Below are 18,616 nucleotides of genomic sequence, written 5' to 3'. Positions count from 1 at the left end.
CAGCACAAGATCCAGCCTCTCCCCTGCATCACAAGTACTGCCCATAAGATACAAGATATATGCACAGAACCAAACGGAATGCAGCAGTCCCAGATAGAAAACAACTATGTATACACAATCTGATTAGGAAGAAGTCATTGTGAGGACAGGGTGCTGAGGTTTCACATACAGTGAACATCCACTATAACAGTGCAGCCTTCCAAGTCATACAATGGGATGTTAAGGATGGAGGGGGGGCAGGGAAGAGTTCTCCCTCCATCATTGCTCTCAAAAGTATTGCTGGAAAAAAAACACAAAACAAACCCACAAAAAAACCCCAAACCAACAACAAACAGGGAAAGTAAAACCAGGCATCTCCTTCCAGCAAGTTCCTCTAATAGACCAAACTCACACAACCTGAGAAAGTGACATCTCTAATAGACCTCCCAATTCACCTATTATTCAGGAATTCAGTCACATTGACAAATCACAAGTTAACCCCTTATTAAAATGACAGATTCAAAGGGACAAAGAAAACTTAAGAGATAACTCACTTCTAGAAGTCTATCAAAACAATCATGCTTTTTTTTTTTCATTCCTGGATTTGACTGGTTTTCATTGCATTGGAGACACAATGCTTTCCACTGCATTGGAGAATCCTGGTGTTAGCACAAGATCCTATTTACATTATGTGCCTTGCTAAATAAATTTAGATGACCACATAGATTTACTGAATGTATCTGAATCAACAGAGTTCACTGTTTGCGTCTTCCACCAACTATAAACCACTGTGATTCTCCAGACACACCTGCACAGCTCATGGGTTCAAACACTGCCCATTCTTCTTCAAACAAAGATTTTAACTCTGCTGAAATTAAATTAACAGCTCTCCCCAAGCGCTTCCTGATATTCCAAGTTCTTCCTTCACTTAGTGACAGCAGAAAGCTTCAAGAACACGGTTGCACAATCATTACCTCCAATCAGCTCTAATTGAAGGATGACATGAGACAGAGGGAGAAATGAGCATTCCAATTAATACAGACAGGAAAAAACATGACTGTGGGAACAGAAGTATTATTGGTAAAGCTCCAGCAAAACCCTCAGGTTGTAGCATGTTGGCACACTGTCACCTCTGTGGTAGTCTAACTACTCAGTGTGAGGATACAAGGAATGGAACAATCTAGTAGTGAATGCTGAAAAGTTCTGGGCCCTTTTTACCTCAGTGTTCACATTGAAACTTTAAAGAACTGATTAACATGGGACTCCACTGATACGCTCAAAGAAGCCTGAATCAACCCTTCTGGGAATTCAATCTGCATTCCTGCAGTCTGATGAGTACTTCTGCAGGACCTTCCCAAAATAGGACAACCACAACACAAACTTCTCACATTAAACAGTTGCCCCCTTAGAAAAATTCACCAAGGGTCACTTAAAAACCTCTCCCATGCTATTTTCCACTCCATTTCAAATCATTTATAAGACTAAACAAAAAGCTGGTACCCACCTGTATCCCCATGGAAGCAGCTGTCCTGGTGACACCTCCCAGAAGGCAAATCTCCATCACTTGGCCAGATCTGTCCTGTTTTTCGTACGCCCACAATAGTAGCCTCAGACACAATGACCTGCTGCTGCCTGTGCCGTTTCTGAGACTGGGGGGTTGGTGGACTGCTACTGTCAAAGGACTGCTGAGAGTTCTGCGAGGGGGAACGGCTTTTGTCCCGATACATGCGGTAAGTGGTGGGGCTGGGGGAGACATGGCTGGACTGCCCTGAGGAGAAGTCTTCCTCACTGGAGGTGAGGTTCTCATTAGAGCTACAATCTGGAGTATATCCTCCTCCAATATCTTCAAAACTCCGGGGGGAATAAGATCTCCTGGGCCACGTGAGATGTTTTTCCTGATCAGTTGTGCCCTGATTTCGCAGAATAGGTCCTTTTCCTTCTCCTTCCCCCATCATTCCACCAACATAGATACTTTGATAGGGCTGAAAGTCCATGGGCTGCCAAGGTGAGCGGTTGCTGCCATTGGCATTAATCAAGTTATCTTTGAGAAACCTGGGGTTCAGTTCAGCATCCTCATATTCTCCATCATAGCCAAAGCTGCTCTCCGAGGACCTTCCCCTATAAGCAGGCCTCTGGAACTCGGTGAAGCTGGGTACCATGTTAGAAGGGAGGGAGTGCAAAGACTTTTTGCGTTCCATTTGCATGGCTTGGCTACCAAGGGAGCTTATTTTATCAGAGACATCTTTATCATTGACCTTTACTAGACCCTTCTCATGATGATACTCCATGTTCACATAAAAGGGCTTTTCAACAACATCCTTGTTATCTCCAGAAGAATGTGAATTGACCTTTTTAATCCTCTCAAAATTGGACCTTAGGGCTGCCACACTGGTGCTGTTCCCTCTCTCCTTACAGATAGGTTCAAATGATGCCTCCTTCTCAGCAGATCCCACTAGCCTGCGAGTGGAAGCCGATCTGTGTTTTGAAGGAGAGCCATCTGCATCACAGCGATTCTCCGTATCTTCTACAACTCTCTTCAGTTTCTCTTCACCATAGTACTTACACCTGTCCTGCTCTCCTTCTACATGATGGGGGCTATCCGAAGGCGACAGGTCTGACCCATCACTCTGGGTAGACAGCTTTCGCAGAGAGGGTATCCTCGGTTTGAACTTTTCCTCCCCATGGTGTGACTTGCTTTTTTCATATTCATCTTGGTCAGCAGACTGGTGATGCAGGTCTTGGATCTGCTGCTCTGCACCCCCTTCAGGCAACTGAGAAACACGTTTAAAACCCCATCTCTGTCTATCATAGCTTTTTTTCTCCTTTGCCAAAAGAGTCTGCAGGTAAATCATCCGGAACCTCTCCTTGTTGACCTCCATCTCCAGTCTCCGGATAGATGCTTTGCACATCTCCAGCTCCTGTTCAATGTCTCCCACAGATTTCAGCTCCATTTTAGGAGGCTCAGAGTCTGCAAATTGTGCTTTCCAAGCCTCCACAAACCCCACAGGGTCCACCATTTTGCATACAGGAGTATGTGGAGAATACGGGAAGGAGGCTAGAGAGAGATAGCTGGAGAGAACAAACCAACCGGATCTCACATGTAGAGGCAGAAACAGCTCCGGCAGGGTCAACTCAACGCGTCTCTTTCACGGTCCATGCAGGGAAACCAGGAGGCAAACAGCAATCGTAGCAGCAGTCTCTCCTCCCCGTCTCCTTGCAGCTTTTGCCGGTCCGTGCCCCTCCGTACACTCGCTACTCTCTCCCCGGCATGCCTGATCCTTCGCTAACGCACAACAATGCTCCCACCCCGGCGATCCCAGAAGCACTTCAAAGTGGGTGGACAAAGGAGCAGGCTCAGGGAGGGGGAAGGAAGGTAAATATCTTCCCCCCAGCCACCCACCCACCTCCTGCCGCTGCCGTCCGGGCACGGTGCTCAGCGCAGCCACGCTGGGGAGTCCTCTGCTCCGTCCTCCCCTCGCCAGCCCCCGTGTTGTGCTTTCTCTTTCTCTCCTCCTTTCCCCCTGCCCCTTTCCCTGTCTCCTCCTCCCGGCTATTGTGCTGTGCTCCGGGCGCACACGCTCTCGGGAACCCCCGCGCAGAGCGCCGAGGCGGCGGCGCGTCCCGCGGCCAACTCCGCCGCTACCCCTCGGTGCCCGGGCGCCCCGCGGCCCCGCGAGAACCCTCTCGGCTCGGCAGCTGGCGGCACGACAGCAGCTGCCCGCGGCTGCCCATTGCGCGGCCCGGCTCTGGCGGCGGCGCCCAGACTCGCAGCGCTGCGGAAGGGGAGGAGAGGGAAGAGCCCGGCGCAGCGGCTGACACGGCGCTGGGGCCTCTTAAAGGGGCAGCCCGGGCCGGCAGCAGGAGGCCGTGCCCGCGGGACCCTGCGCCCTTCCCCGCGGATGCCGCGGAGACAAAAGGCAGAGAACTGTACATGTTGTCCCTGTGCCTGCGGCCGCGGGCTCGAGCATCCATCCCCACATAGCTATACCTAAGTCCGGGCAAGAACACACCATGCACACAGGGATGTGTGCACAGGGGAGTATCCATTCTTGTCCATACATCCACATATTATGTGTAACACCAGCACGTTTCTACTCTGTCTTGTGTTCACAGCAACACTCTCCCCCAGGCACTGATGCAGCTCACCTTCAAAGGTCACGTTTTCCCCACTAATGTAAGCCCTATTTAGTAGTAGGCTTGTCATTCCCTCAGTCCTTTCTTCCTTGCCAATAAATGACAAGCTGGATGTCTGAGATGGGCAACTGGTACTCCAAAATCACCATGATATCAACAGTGCAGGCTGTTTCGTGCCTTTTTTCAGGCATTTTCTCACTTTTGCCCAGTATATTATCCTAGCCCAAATAATTTGTCCCATAAATGAGATGTGAGTCCTACACCTCAGCTCTGGCTGAAGGGTGGCAAGTTACTTAAGTCTGCCTGCTGAGTATCACTCCTGAAATGACAGTAGAGCCCTTCATCCTTTCCATGTACTAATTCAACCTCTGAAAAAGTGGTAACAATTACACCTTAAGTTCCATCTCCCTGTTTGGATGATAGTAGACAGTGCGCTATATACACCTCATATCCCCCATAAACTTGCTTCTTTCATGTCTATGGTGAAGTATATCTTATCTGGAATGTGTTACAAAAAAGGAAGGTGGGGCATAGCCCCAGCAAGAACAAATAAAATCCCGTAAGAATGAAAAGCAGAAGCCCACATGAGCAGTTGTCTTACCTTTGAGAGATGTAATGTTTCAGAACCCATCAATCAGTTTTTCTCTTCATGCTTTTTTATATGCCAAACAAAATACTTCTGGGTGTTTTCAGACCTATCACAAATGGCTCATCATATATTCAGTCTTGGGTTCATCCCTCTTGGGTTTTGTTTTCTGGTTTTAATCTCTTCTCCTGCACTTGATTCCTCAGCTTTTAACACATAAGAGGCATTGGCTGACCTATACTGAAAACAGATTATAATCTAATTCATAATAAAATCTGTATGTTTAGGAAATACCTCAATAAATCTTTCAAGAAAACTTAGTTTTTCACAGAAATAAAATTAATTGGCTTTTCACCATGGATATTGTCTGCTATTTGTTTGCCTTAGTGCCAGTTTGAACGTAAAACAGCTGTACCCTCTTTATCTGTTGAGATTCTACAACGTCAGAAATTCCAGTTGGAATCAAAGGGATCTCTGATTTTTTGTTGAATGCTTTATGCATTCAACAGAGTATTATTTTCATAGGAGACAAAATTTCATTAAGACTATGGTCGTAAACACACATCTGTGATTTGAGAGCGAGAATCCTGTGATGAGTAGCCTAAGCTACAGGGAGAGTGCCCAGCACATACCCTCTGCCGGCCTTCAAGAGATTGCAAAGCCCTTCTCAGTCGAATCGCAAGTAGTACTAACAGTGACTATCGAGCTCCCTCTTGTGGGAAAGAGGAGCCAATCGGCTGAGTCTTAAAATCTCTTGAGCTATCACTTACCAACTCTTTCTTCAGCATGTTCCCACACAAAAGCAGCAGACTTTGTAAGTAATAAACCAAAATCAACCAAACAAGCAAAACCAATAGGTAGAACATGAGTCTTTTTAAAGAAAAACAAAACAATTTCTGATTAATCTGTGGCTGAAACTGAGAAACCACATTTTTGTAGCACCAAGCAGTAGAGTTTGATAAGGCCAGTAAGTCTTGAGAAGTCCAATCTGACCTATAGCGTTCTATAAACCTAGAAAAGTTGGAACTCTCCTTCTTAGAATTCAAAGACTGTCAATCTCTTGCTGCCAGAACAAACTGCTGGCCAAAAATATGAGAAACTGAGCAACCATCTCTACTACCAAATGCAGATTCTGCTATAACTTTAACTTGCCAAAGACTTCATTCTAATTCATATACTCAGAGGATGCAATACATAGAGGAGTTCATAGCATTCATTCACCAGTGCGTTATATTGTACTTCATAGACCAACCTCTAATTGATGAAAACCCAGAAAAGACACAGAGGGACAGATTTATTAATGAAGAATGGATTCCAGTCATACCACAACAGGATGAGCCTGAACTGGAAACCAATAGGATTCAGAAAGATGTGAATCAAATGACCTGTAAGAATAAAAATATTAATATTATATTAATAATATTAATATAAGGGTTGAATAATCACTCAAAAGGCAGAAACAACATCATTAAAAAGGAAAGTCTTTTGTAATAAGAAATTAATTTTGCCCATCAGGTGACTTTCTTAGACGGCTTTTGATCCATTACCAGTTGTTTTGCTCAGACATCTGCATACTTACTTCAACAGGAACTCAGTAACACATTAGCTTCTACTTATTGTTCAAGAAACAGCACAACATTAGTACTTCTTTTGGGAAACTGATTACTGTAATTGCTCTTTAGCATTGCTTCAGACTGCCTCCAAATTTCACTTCTCCAATTCCTCAGCTGCAACTTCCACAAAAGGAAGCTGGCACTACAACTGTGCCACAACCACTGTGAAGTCTTCAACTAGTACAAAAATCATAGTTTAGCCTACTTGTGCTTAGAGTGCCAGCATTGTTTCCCACAATATTAAGGCACCTTCAAAGCCAATTAAATTACTGATCGAATGTATTAACATGTATAGATAAAACATAGACCAGATAGAAACATCTAAGAACTTGACAGTTCTTGGTGTCCCATCCCAAAACCAAAAAAATCACAACCAAAAAGTCTCAAAGCATCCACCATAGAATAAATGGAGTCAGACTATTGTCAAGTGATGGTTAATGACCGACAGAGTACTGCATTTGTATGTGAAGTTTTTGGAGCACAGACCAGTAATGACACCAAGCAGTGTAATGAATCACTAGAAAAAACTGTGCCAGCTGATTTTCCAAGCAATACAATTGTACTGTTGAAGGGATTGCATCTCTGATTGTATATCATAAATTGAGCTCAGCAACAAAATGAGAGAGATTTTGGGGGGAACTAAAAATGAAATCCCTATTGTTTCTTACACTTGATACTGAGTCATTTTGTAGCTGTAAACACTAACACATCTGCACAGAAACCTAGCACCTAGCCTGGACAAGATTTGCTGCCGCACAGTGAACCAGCTCTTCTATTCTCAAACTCAGTCAACGTGAAGACAATGGCTATGCTGCCCACTCAGTGCAACACGTGGTACAAGTGGAGTGTATATTCATCATCCTTGTGAAACAGATCTGGGAGATGAACAAATACATAGATCATCATAAGGTCAAAACATTACACATTCAGATAAATAGCTCCATACATACTCACACATACTCGTTTTCTCCACCAAATGCTACATTTCTGTATTTGCCAACAGAATTGGCACGATTGCCAAAGTGAATAAAAAGAGACACAGAGTTCCTAGATCTCTATTCATCTCAAGAGGCCCCTTCCAAGCCTCACAATTCTGTGATATCCCATGAAGCTGCTCTAACTTACATAATAACAAAATAAAAGTAATAAAAAGTATGTTTAAGTCTCCTGTTCTCTACTTTTTCCTATTTCTCATCAAACAGCTGGGGGAGGGGAAAACCAGCAGAGAATGTACAATATTTTCTGTCTGATGCATAGATTTATTAACAAATGTCTTGATTTTCTCAGTAGCTCAAAACCTGAAAGGTCCTGTCATTCCCAGATAGTTATTTCTGTAATGACTGAATTAGTGTCTTAAGAAAATGTAACTGTCCATAGGTTTTCTTCTTTCTTTCCATTTTCTTTATGCCAGCAGAGCATATAATACTGGATTTGAATCTTAGAGGTATCGAGTTATAAGCTGCTTCTAGAGAAACAGTCTTTCTGTTGTCTCACTTTGATTTCTTTGCTAATTCTTCAAATGAGTGCTGACAGTAATTTAAGGACCATAAATGTGTCTGGTTTAGAGCAAGGTAAAGATTTACAGTATCTTATCCATATTACAAAAATGTCACTGAATAGATACCCAGAACTGAATATTCAAATTCAGTGAGCTTCTGCAAAAATAAGGAAATTAAGACAAGCGTATTTATCTCCCTTTCACTTCTTTTGGACTTCTGAATCTTAAACCTAGTTATCATAATCAATCATACTAATACAATTTCACAAATACTGACAACATTATTTGTCATTTATATTTCTGGCAATGTCATCTGTCAGCACGGATGACTTTTAAAGCAGAAATATCTTTTGGCATCAGTCATTGTGTCCCAAAGAGCAGAAGAGCATTATAAAGCTGCTTTACTTTGATGAAATTCAGTGGTACTCAGAGCTAATCTTTCTTCATTAAACAATGTCTGTAACTTCTAAATACTAATTGCACAAGATTATGTCAAAGGATATTTAAAAAGGCAAAAAACCAGTGCAGTGGTTTTTGATACAGCCAGCACACTAATTCACAATAACATGTCCAGACAGCAGGCTCTACCAGAAGCAGTCAGTAATGACATCTTCAAAAAGCAACTGCCTTATGGCTTAACAAGCATGTGCCTACTTTGGAGAACTCCATCTTTTCCCATCCCTCTAAACCCACACACACTTCTAAGTCTTTTCACAAAATTGCAAAACCATTTCTCTACATAGCTGCTTTTACTGAGCAGTGAAGCAAATTGCTTCCAGCATGTAGTGATCAAATTATCTTGTCCAGTAGAAACAGAAAGAGCGAATAGGAATTTAACAGCAGTATCAAAACTAACCTTTCCAGCTCAGAGTTCCTACCTCAGACAGGGATGAACAACTCCATGACAGAGATCATGTATAGTTCCAGAATCGTGTTACATTACTAGAAACAAAAATTCCAGTTAGAATAAAATGAAAGTCATTACTCTTAGCAACACAATAGAACTGCAGCATAGATAATATTAATGAAGATCAATCCAGAGAAGGATTCTGCATCTTATTCTGAAGATACAAAAACCAGATTTCATGTCTTCTATGCTATGAACCTATGTTATAATTCTCTCTTTTTCAAGAGTGGAACAGAATAGCATTCATATCTGGTAACATTTTCAATATATTAGTTAGCTGGGATAAAACGAAGTTTTTAATCTGGGCTTCTCTGAGGCTTGGAAATATTTAAACACTGGGCTCTGATTCTCAAGTGGAGAATGAAAAATAATACAGATTTTTCCTGGATGGAGAAAACACAATGAAAACTATGCAGCTGCATTTATGTACTTCCATACCTGTAATTAAAACAGATTTATTTTAGAACAGTTGTAGATCATTAGGTACTCCCAGGTTTTTTCTGACTTTTAAGTTGTTTGTATGTGCTTGAAAAATGTTATGCAAAGAACTCAAATAGGGATATTTCACTAACTACTTAGGAGTTATTTTTAGAAAACATCTTCTTAAATCAGTTCCAAGTGCTGTTCTAGTTACCTGTGAGCTTTCTTTCTGTTTATTTTTCCCTGAAGGTCTTTATCTCAACAACACCGTGTACAAATTGTAAGGGAAATCAATCGAGGAACTACAGGAAACCTGATTTCCTTATCTTCATTAAATTTACTTATTGGCAAATCTTTCTTTTTTTTTTTTTTTTTTTGTTCCAACTAGAAAGATGAAGCTGGAATCTGGCTCATTTTCCCTCAGTGCATCTTCTAGCCACTGTCTGAAATACAAAAGGGTAATGAGGCAATCAGTCAGAGGGACTGAGAAATACAGGACAAAGTGACTGATAATAAGGTCACAAGAAAAGTGAGAGGATGAACCTATGTGAGAGGATCAAAAGCCTTTTTTTCTAGGCAGAAATACACCAGGAGCTATTCCAGTTCCTTTGGATACATGCCTTCCATTAATGAAAAGTTCAAACATGCCCACTACAGAGTGCAAATTCAACAATGATTTCAGCACTCAGAGAGGGTATTTATCAGTATAGGGGAGAGGGCAAACTTTGGTTTAGATAAGGAATAAAAAGAACAAGAAGCAGAAGAAAAGATACGAACATAGCACATTAGATACGAACAGGAATAAAGAAGAGTGAAATAATCTATTCAGCGCTATAAAACAGCTCCCTGTGAAGGCTGCATGATTCTTGTCTCCTAAGCTTTTATATTTCTGTTACTCTGGCAATCAAGTTCCTCTTGAGTCATCTGACACAAATCAAAGAGGGAAGAGAGTATGTGCGTGTGTGGGAAATCAGGTTCACAGGCTTCAATTATTTTCAGCCAAGCAGAGACACTAATATATATATTATTTTACAAAGTCATATGCAAATGAGCTAAGTACAACAGCAGTAGTCTAAGAAAATAGTTACATATTCAAATCAGACAGAGTGCAAGTTGTAAAGAAATATGTACCTGCCTTGCAGTCACAACCGTATGTTAGAAAGATACAGGCTCTGAGCTGGTGACAACAATACGGATCATAGAGCCAAGTTGGGGTTTGCAGCCTGCACTTAAAGCAGAACAAGTTTACTTAAAACAATCACTGTGTAAGCAAACCATTACAAGTGCCTGAACCAATGAGTTCAGCTAGACCTACATATACTTTGAGGTTTTAATTTTCTCTCCTCTTTTTGACAGCCTATCTCCCAAAAGAATCACTACAGAAACTAGAGAAAAAAAATTCTGGACTAGCAGTTTATCTAAAGACAGGTTATTGAGACATTATACATCTGATGTATCTATCTATCTCATCCATTTCACTATTTACCTTATTCTCCACTGACCATAAAGGAAGTCAAGGGTAAGTAGTTTAAATTTATGCTCTGCATTTTCTCTACAAAAATCCCATGCTATGTAATCCAAACAAGTGACTGTCATTCTTCATTTCTTATTTCAGTAGGAAATACACTCATGATCCAGCTAGTTCTTAGCAACTACAGACTATACAAGGTGTTTAAACCTGATGCAAAACTCTAAAGCCTAAGCCAAAATATAGAAACTTATTTGATGTGATCCAAAGTCTGGATACCAACCAGATCAAACACTGTTATTATAAATGCAATAAAAGATAAGAACAGAGAAAAAATAAGTTAGAAAGTGTGTCAGAATTCTTTCCAACTCATTGTGTTAAACAGAGAGGATGCTTACATATAGGGTGCAAGAGCAGATTCAACACAGAGTAGGTGGAAGACTACTCATTTGCTTCTTCCTCTTCCTTCTCTAGCACCCAGTAAGACTGCATTCATCAGTCTTCCACATATTTAGTCTTTGCCTTCAGTCTATAGTGCTATTGTTCCTTTTATCTTTTATTTTATAAAGAGACCACTTAATTTCTGCAGGAATGATTCTCTTACCAAAGGGAATGCCAGAATTGTTCTATCTTCAGCAATGATCTTACCCAAACCCAAATTCTATTCCCATAGACACAAGTGAAGTTTTTATAACTGACCATCAGAACATTCAGAGCTTGCAGGTCCAACAACTTATCAATTCACAAACTTTTTAGTCCCTTCTCTCCAATAAAGGACAATCAATTCCACCACACTGTGTCTACAGGCACCCTCCCAAGGAGCACATACGCATATATGTTTCTGTATAAATTACAACCTCCTGTCACAGCCAGGATCAAAGTAATATTGTTCTCACCCACTGCTCCTCAGTAGTAAACAGATGCAATGCACTTGAACTTCTCCTGGCCTGCTGTGTCCCATCTGTGCAATGAAGGGAAAAAAAAAGAAATTTCAGGTTAATGAAACCCAGTGTAACCTGAGTAAACATGCAGCAGACTGGTACAGGTTGGAGAAGAATGTGGTACCAGAGAAGTGCTACCATCTGGAACATGTTATTTATTAACTACTGAAAAAAATACAGTAAAGCTCTATCATGTAATGAAGACATTTGAACTCTATTTTAACCTCTTTTTTATATATGTATTTGTTATTTTGGAGATACAGTTCAAATATTTGTATTTGTATTCTGCATGGTAATACCCTTTTCTTAAAAACCTTTTCCTCATCTATGTAATTTGTATGTATTTCTAGGACAATCTAATTTTGAGAATTTTCTGTGCTAATACCACCTAGATCATATATTAGCTCATAGAATCTTAGAATCTTGCATTTGCTAGATATGACATCTGTCCATACACTACAAATTAGAGGCCTATAACTCAGTCCACCAGGTACTAATGACACTCTTAAAAAAATTAAGAGTGTGCTTCTATTGATGAATATCATATGCAGTCCTCTCAGCTACTAATGGCACTACAGAGGCTTGGGATTTTGTTACAGACTAGTGCTGCCAGTCATGGACGCTTGCAAATTTATCTTGTATAGAGATCTCTCAGCAAGAGGGGGCACTAGTGCTTACCGTATGAAAATGTTCTACCCAGCCACTGAAGATTCTGCAGATAACACAACCTGACATTTAATAGCTCATAAACCTTATTCTTTCAGCTTGCAAAATACTGATACATCAGTCTAGATCCTTAGAGGGACTCAAGTTCCAAAAAGATAGAGCCTGCTAGAATTTTCAGAAACACTGTGACACCGCAATCAGTTGGAAATGGTTTCATAGAACAGTTTGCATTGGAAGGGATCTTAAAGCTCACTTAGCTCCAACCCTCTGTCACAGGAAGGGTCACCTTCCAGTAGACCAGGTTGCTCCAAGCCCTGTCCAACCTGGATTTCTAAGTATGTTTCAATAAATCCCATTAGCATCTACCTACATTAATGTTCTCAGAAAAATATGTGCTCCTAAGTAAACACATGCACTAAAATATTTCCTGCAAAGCATTTTATTTCTGCTGTAGGTCACAGTACAGCATAGATGATTCAGAAATGCCCTCTACAGAACATTACTGCTAGCCACTGGAAACAGCAAAGGACATCCTTCAGCAGAGCCAAGGCAGGTGAGAGAAGGACAGGATTCCCGCTAGCCTGATAAACAAAGCTGAAAATCAAAGATTTTAAATCCACATTCTAGTAAAAATCCAGTCTTTCTATGACTTGGGGAAAAATAATGGGTCCCTAAGAAAGAGATGCTGAAGTCACTGAACACCTTACCATTAATTTCAATGACTGCAAGAATTAAATTCCCGATAAAGTCAAGTTCAGTGCACACTGAACCTACTAAACTGAAATGACAGAATGGTGTAACAGTGGACAAAGTTTGTGGCAAAAGCTTCCACTTTTGTGTCAAGGAACTTGAATAAAATAGGCAGAACAACTCTGAAATGGTGCATGACATCCAAGATTTTAATTGACAAATGACATTTCATTTTTATAGATAAGAAATTCAAGAGAGTAAAGTTTTTTACTAAAACTGCAAGTAAAAACCAGGTACAGAACCCAGTTTTCAGATCACATTATTCTTTGTGCAATTATACTATTAAAAAAAAAAAATCTTCATTCCACTAGATCCTGCAGCAATTCAAGCTCTGCTGAGATTGTACTTTGTGCAATGCTTGATCATGCTGTGTCAACTTACATCTGGACAGCAGATGATATTCCAATTATTTCAAAACATTCAATTTCAAAATCCACTTCACTTGTAGCCTTGTAGTCTCAGGCAAACTTATCTTTATAAAATCTGCAATTAAAACCAAGGATGAAATACTAGTAACACCCAGCTAGAAATAAGGGCAAAACTAACACTCTCTTGGGTAAATTATGAAGAAAATAATTAACTAACTTTGGATTTGCCAAATATTGCAGAAGCATATATAAAGACACCAAGAAACTGATTTTAAAAAAGGAGATACTGGATAACAAACTAGAAAGCATACATGTCTAGTAAATAATTGCTCAAATGATTAATCAATGAAATTAAAACTTTACCATATCTATGTAAAAACATGGCAGAAATAATAATAATAGTAAAACACAAACATAGACAGAAAGTTGTCATGATGATTATAACATACAGAAATTCAGTGATCTGTTCACTGGACTTAAATACAAAAACAGTAAGAGCTAGCTTTAACATCCAGTAAACAATTAAATTACTATTCTTCAAAGCATTCTGAATTTTATCTGTCTTATTTCATAAACTACAGGAAAACTCCAACTTCCTCTACAGTCTTGCAGGCGGAGAAATGAGTTCAGGCACACACACAACAATGACTTAAAAATATTTTGGTGAACCACCCTTCAAGTAAGGAGAAAACATGAAGCCAAGACTCAGAAACAGGGAAGATTCTTACTTATTTCTTTTTGTACCTTCTAATCATTTAGCCTTTAGACTAGATTTCTTAAGAAAACACTGTACCATATTTGACTGGATAAAAATATTTCAAAATATAGCATATTTTGATTGAAGTGCCAGAGCTTGGCTTTCTGTGTTGGCATATCAAGCCTGTCGCATACCCTAGACTTCGTTTTGGTTTTTATTTAATAACAAAATCATGGTTCAAAATAGAACCATGAGCTGGTACCCTGAATGGACAGGAACAGAAACATTATTAACATTTATATGAGATAAAGCAGAATCAAACTATCTGCTGAGATACACTGTACCTGTGGTTTCCCAACATACATGTGGTCTCCTACCTATCCAGACTGTTATAAATATCTGAAAACATAACACATATTTAGTCGCAATTTCAACATTGTGTCTCTAAAAATTCTGATTTCAATCCTTAAATTGCAAGCAATGAGCACATTTACCTGACTCAAATTTACCAAAATGACACTGTGTTATAGAATTGGTCTTAAAGTATAAGAAAGCAAAAGGTGATCACAAAAAAAGCCAAACCCCTCTGGAGCTGAAACAGTCAGTTTCTTAGTCTGCATATTTTTTCCTTAATATAATCAGTGGGACCTAAATTCTATTCTATTCAAATTGCTTTGACTGCAAGTATATACATTTATAAATAAGACCATAAAGTATCTACATCCTTTTCATCAAAATTAATCACAAATTTTTCATTGACTTTAATAGTACAATTCAACTCCTAAGTGCAGAAACAAGAAACTGCTGATAATAAAATACCCACTGCAGAATTTGCCTCTGGGGAAAAAAAAAACCCACGTGGTTTGAGCCAATACATTTTCTGACTATGTGGAATAATAATCTGAAGTTGGCTTCATGCAAATAATCTGCTTTGCTCTGGGTCCTCCCACAGAATATAGCAGATGGGCTTTAGGTGACTCAGCTGCATTCTTAAAGTGTAGTGTATCTTTTAAGGGATAAGGTGGCTAAATGAATATATTTGTTGGCATAAACTTGGATTGACATCACCTGTGCACATGCGACAAAAATGGCTTAAGAGGTTTAATGCTGTTTTGTATAAAGGAACGTCTTTTTTAAACAAATCAATTAATTTACTGAACATTATTTCTGGTTATATTTGGCTTCTATGTGATACTGATTCCAAGTTACCTATTCTAAATAGTCCAAATCTTGACTGGTAAGTTACATGACTAATATTGTGTGCCACTCAATATCAATCGGGTGGCCACAGGCCTCTAAGCAGCTGACATGTCTCTGCCTGATTAACTGTTACTGATGAAATACTGACTAAAATCAACAACCTTAAGGGAAAAGCAAAAACGTAACTGACGGTTTAGAGGTGTGTGTTCCATTAATTCATACTGGGGAAAAAAACTCCCTGGATTAGGCAATTTAACACACTGATGGAATATCAAGAGAGTCTTAAAATACATCCATTAGCTACTGAATTTATCAGACTACCTTTCCAAATGACAAAGGAATTGGGATAATGGAAAATTAAGATAATGGCTATTGCTGTCAAGCTTTACAGTTACTGCATAAAATACTCAGTTGTCTGTCCCTCCTACCCTGGCTCCACCAAAAAAGTGACCGAATAACAATACCTAGAGAGCAATGACAGGCAAGTGATTCCATTTTATTCACAAAGCCAAAATGTAAAGCTCTGATATCAGAATAATGAAGTGGAGAGCTGGTTTACACTGCTTACAGAGAGGGAAATGCCTCAATTCACTAAAGTGTGCCTTGCTAACAAAATTGCGTGGACACTTATAACAAATTTACATGACAGTGTAAGCTATGACAGTGACTATGCTTCTAAAAAGCAATAAACTCACTGGTGTCTCTCAGGGAGACATATTTTGGCCTTTTCCCCCGACCCCACCCCCCTTAGTGAAGTGAATAAGAAGTTCCATGCAAAGACTGATATCATTACAAGTTTTGTAATAATCAAAAATTCTAGATTTGAAAGAATACTGAGTTAATTGTCAGTATTCATAGAAGCTCCACTTTATGAAAGATCCTGCACACTGGAACACAGAAGCATTTATCACTAAAACATACAGCTATTTATTTTAAATGAATAGTGATAAATTCTAACACAGTTAAGCTTTCTAACCTTGCTTTAGCAATTAAATCAGTATTAGTAACAGTTCTTGGACAGAGATAATGTGTTACAATCTTACCCAGTGCTCTGATACAAGCAGTCCTGACCTCTGCATCGAAGTGCTCAGAACTGCCAAGAGGCCTCAGGTGCGTACCATTGAAAACAAGAGAGAACAGCTGTTGGGATAAATTGTGTGATGCCTACTTTGCAAAAGTCCTATCAGCAAGGAAAAAATAGATAAGAAGATTAATTCAAAGAGTTTATCAAGCACAGGGATGTCCTGGCATAACAGAAGGGATAGCTTGGGTTACAAAGCAGTAAAGCCTTCCCACAGCTATGTAAAGCCTCCTTTGGGAGGATGCCAGCAGCAAGTCATAGAGAAGTCTTTTAGATCCCTTACATGTGTGAAGCACTGTTTTTATTTCTAGCTTTTAATTAGACATTCATTAAAAATGAGGAAAACTTATTTTATATTTGCTTAAAATAACTATGATAGTTTTCCTGAAATTAAAAGCAAAATATGTGGCTAACATCGGGCATGGAAAAAAATTGCTAACTCCCTTACAAGAATCGTTTGATCTACTGTATGACTAAGGTTCCTATGCAAAGAGAAAATTAAAATTGCCTCAATTCTTCAACCAAAACCTCCATATAGGTCTAATTAGATTCTTTGCATATTTGATACCAGCTGTGGTTCTTATTTCCCCTCAGCATAGGAACTCTTTAAGCATGTACTCAATGTTTGGCTGATATAACAAGATAGGTATTATAAGATAACACTATCATTAATATATCAGCACTGAATGGCAACATGAGTCCACATTCATCTTTAAAAGAAATCCTTAAACAATTCCTAATTTTAGCAGATGACAACTGTACATTAAATTAAAATACTATTAGCAGGAGGGAAACAATGTGGCAGGTGCTACATACTGTGACCAGAGGGATAAAGAATACTTACCTTGGGAAATCAGGAGAGTACTCTGTCCCTACTTACTGGGGGGATCAAATGCATTAGGTTTGTCTTCATCCTCCAAATTCAAGTCAACTCTCCCAGACAGAAAATACGTAAAGAGAAACAGTTTCCAGGAATTGCTTCAATACAGGGAAAGCTTGATTAAAAAAATAACAGTTCTTAGAGACTTATAATCTTTTCTCACTGCAGTACAACTGGTTTGTGTTAAATAAAACCTGTTTCTTATGTAAAAGGGACCACTTCAGGGTGCATAACTGTAGTAACAAACAGTGGCTTTCTGAAAGTACAAGGCATCAACTGTAATTCCGTGGGAGAGCAGATAATTAATTCAACATAAGTGCTTGCAGTTTAGCCCTCAAAGGATTTTGCAGAGTTTAATTTAAAAATCTTGCTCATCATTATTTGAAATACATCTGCAGAAAGGACAGTAATAAATGTTAGGGATACCAGATTTTGTTTGGTCAGAAGAAGGGAGGAAAGATGAAGCTGTCACTTTTCTTGGCACAGCATCGAACTTTTCATCCAAGATCAGCTCAGAAAGAATGAGATCAGTAGATAGGCTAACTTGGAAAAAGAATAATGTTCATATGAAAATCACAAATGCATTTAGATAACTCACTTGAGATATATCAATTTGGTTATGCAATGATACCTCGTGGGTTGTTGGGGGAGGGGACCCTTAATAGCATACCAATTTCTTGCTGGCATTCAAAAGAATGTTTCTAAGAACATCCATCATGTGGCCAAGTATAAGGAAGGACTCACCGTGCAGCAGCTGATGCAGCAGGAGTCCAGCCACACAAACAGCTCAGCCTGCTGCTGTGGCCATAGCAACAGGCTCTCAATATTTCCCTTCTTCCCTTCTTTTACAGATTGGGAAGGTGGGGTTGAAGTAATTTAACTATAAGTAGGGCCCTAGTTTTAAAAGGACAAACTGGTTTTAGTGGCCATATAGATTCCTGTGATCAGAAACTGCTCCTTAATAAACCCAGTGGTACCTGAATTCTGTGTAAGACAATAGTTCTGTTTTCTTCAAAGATAATTGTATATATGGATAGAAAGCACGGGATTAACTCAGCAGACAAGGAATTAATGGAGTGGGGAACTCTTTCAGTGCTAATATTAAGCATAGTAGCAATTATAAAGAAACTCCCGAGGAAGTTTCAGAATTTCAACTTTGTTTCATCTTAGCTTTAGCATCAGGAGACTCATGCCACTAATGAGACATTCTGAACTATATAGATGTCCTTCTAGTCAATAGTAATCTTGCTTTCTAATGTACCAAACACGAAAGACAAGGAATAAGAAATCACACAGCTCTTTTGTATTGGCTAAGTATTGTTAACTAACTCATTTGTTTAGACAGCACTTAGTACGCTAGACTGTAATTTAAGATGTCAAAAGATTTTCCTATTTATTTACTATTATTTAAATTTCCAAATTTCAAGA

The 18,616-nt window shown here is 39.5% G+C and overlaps 2 protein-coding genes across 2 annotated transcripts in view; both read right to left on the bottom strand.

Annotated features, from left to right (window-relative positions):
- BCR (BCR activator of RhoGEF and GTPase) overlaps positions 1–3,387 on the bottom strand; it is a 93,681-nt gene extending 90,294 nt beyond the window's left edge. Inside the window, exon 1 of the mRNA XM_061370677.1 lies at positions 1,484–3,387. Within this exon, the coding sequence (XP_061226661.1) occupies positions 1,484–2,996 (1,513 nt within the window). The 5' untranslated portion in view covers positions 2,997–3,387. The remainder of the gene's footprint in view (positions 1–1,483) is intronic.
- Positions 3,388–9,224: 5,837 nt separating this feature from the next.
- Positions 9,225–17,221, bottom strand: RAB36 (RAB36, member RAS oncogene family). Its single transcript, XM_061370928.1, is given in 7 exon segments — positions 9,225–9,576; positions 10,856–10,911; positions 11,502–11,566; positions 13,344–13,419; positions 16,271–16,317; positions 16,319–16,407; positions 17,153–17,221. Coding segments are annotated over 7 exon segments (504 nt in total). The 3' UTR covers positions 9,225–9,474.
- Positions 17,222–18,616: the final 1,395 nt, after the last annotated feature.

The sequence above is a fragment of the Neopsephotus bourkii genome, unplaced genomic scaffold (genome assembly GCF_033783945.1).
Source record: "Neopsephotus bourkii isolate Nb327-2 ecotype Australia unplaced genomic scaffold, CSIRO-AGI_Nbou_v1 NB_1542, whole genome shotgun sequence".
NCBI lineage: Eukaryota > Metazoa > Chordata > Aves > Psittaciformes > Psittacidae > Neopsephotus > Neopsephotus bourkii.
Note: the sequence above shows the minus strand (reverse complement) of the source record. Positions and strands in the feature narration are given on the sequence as shown.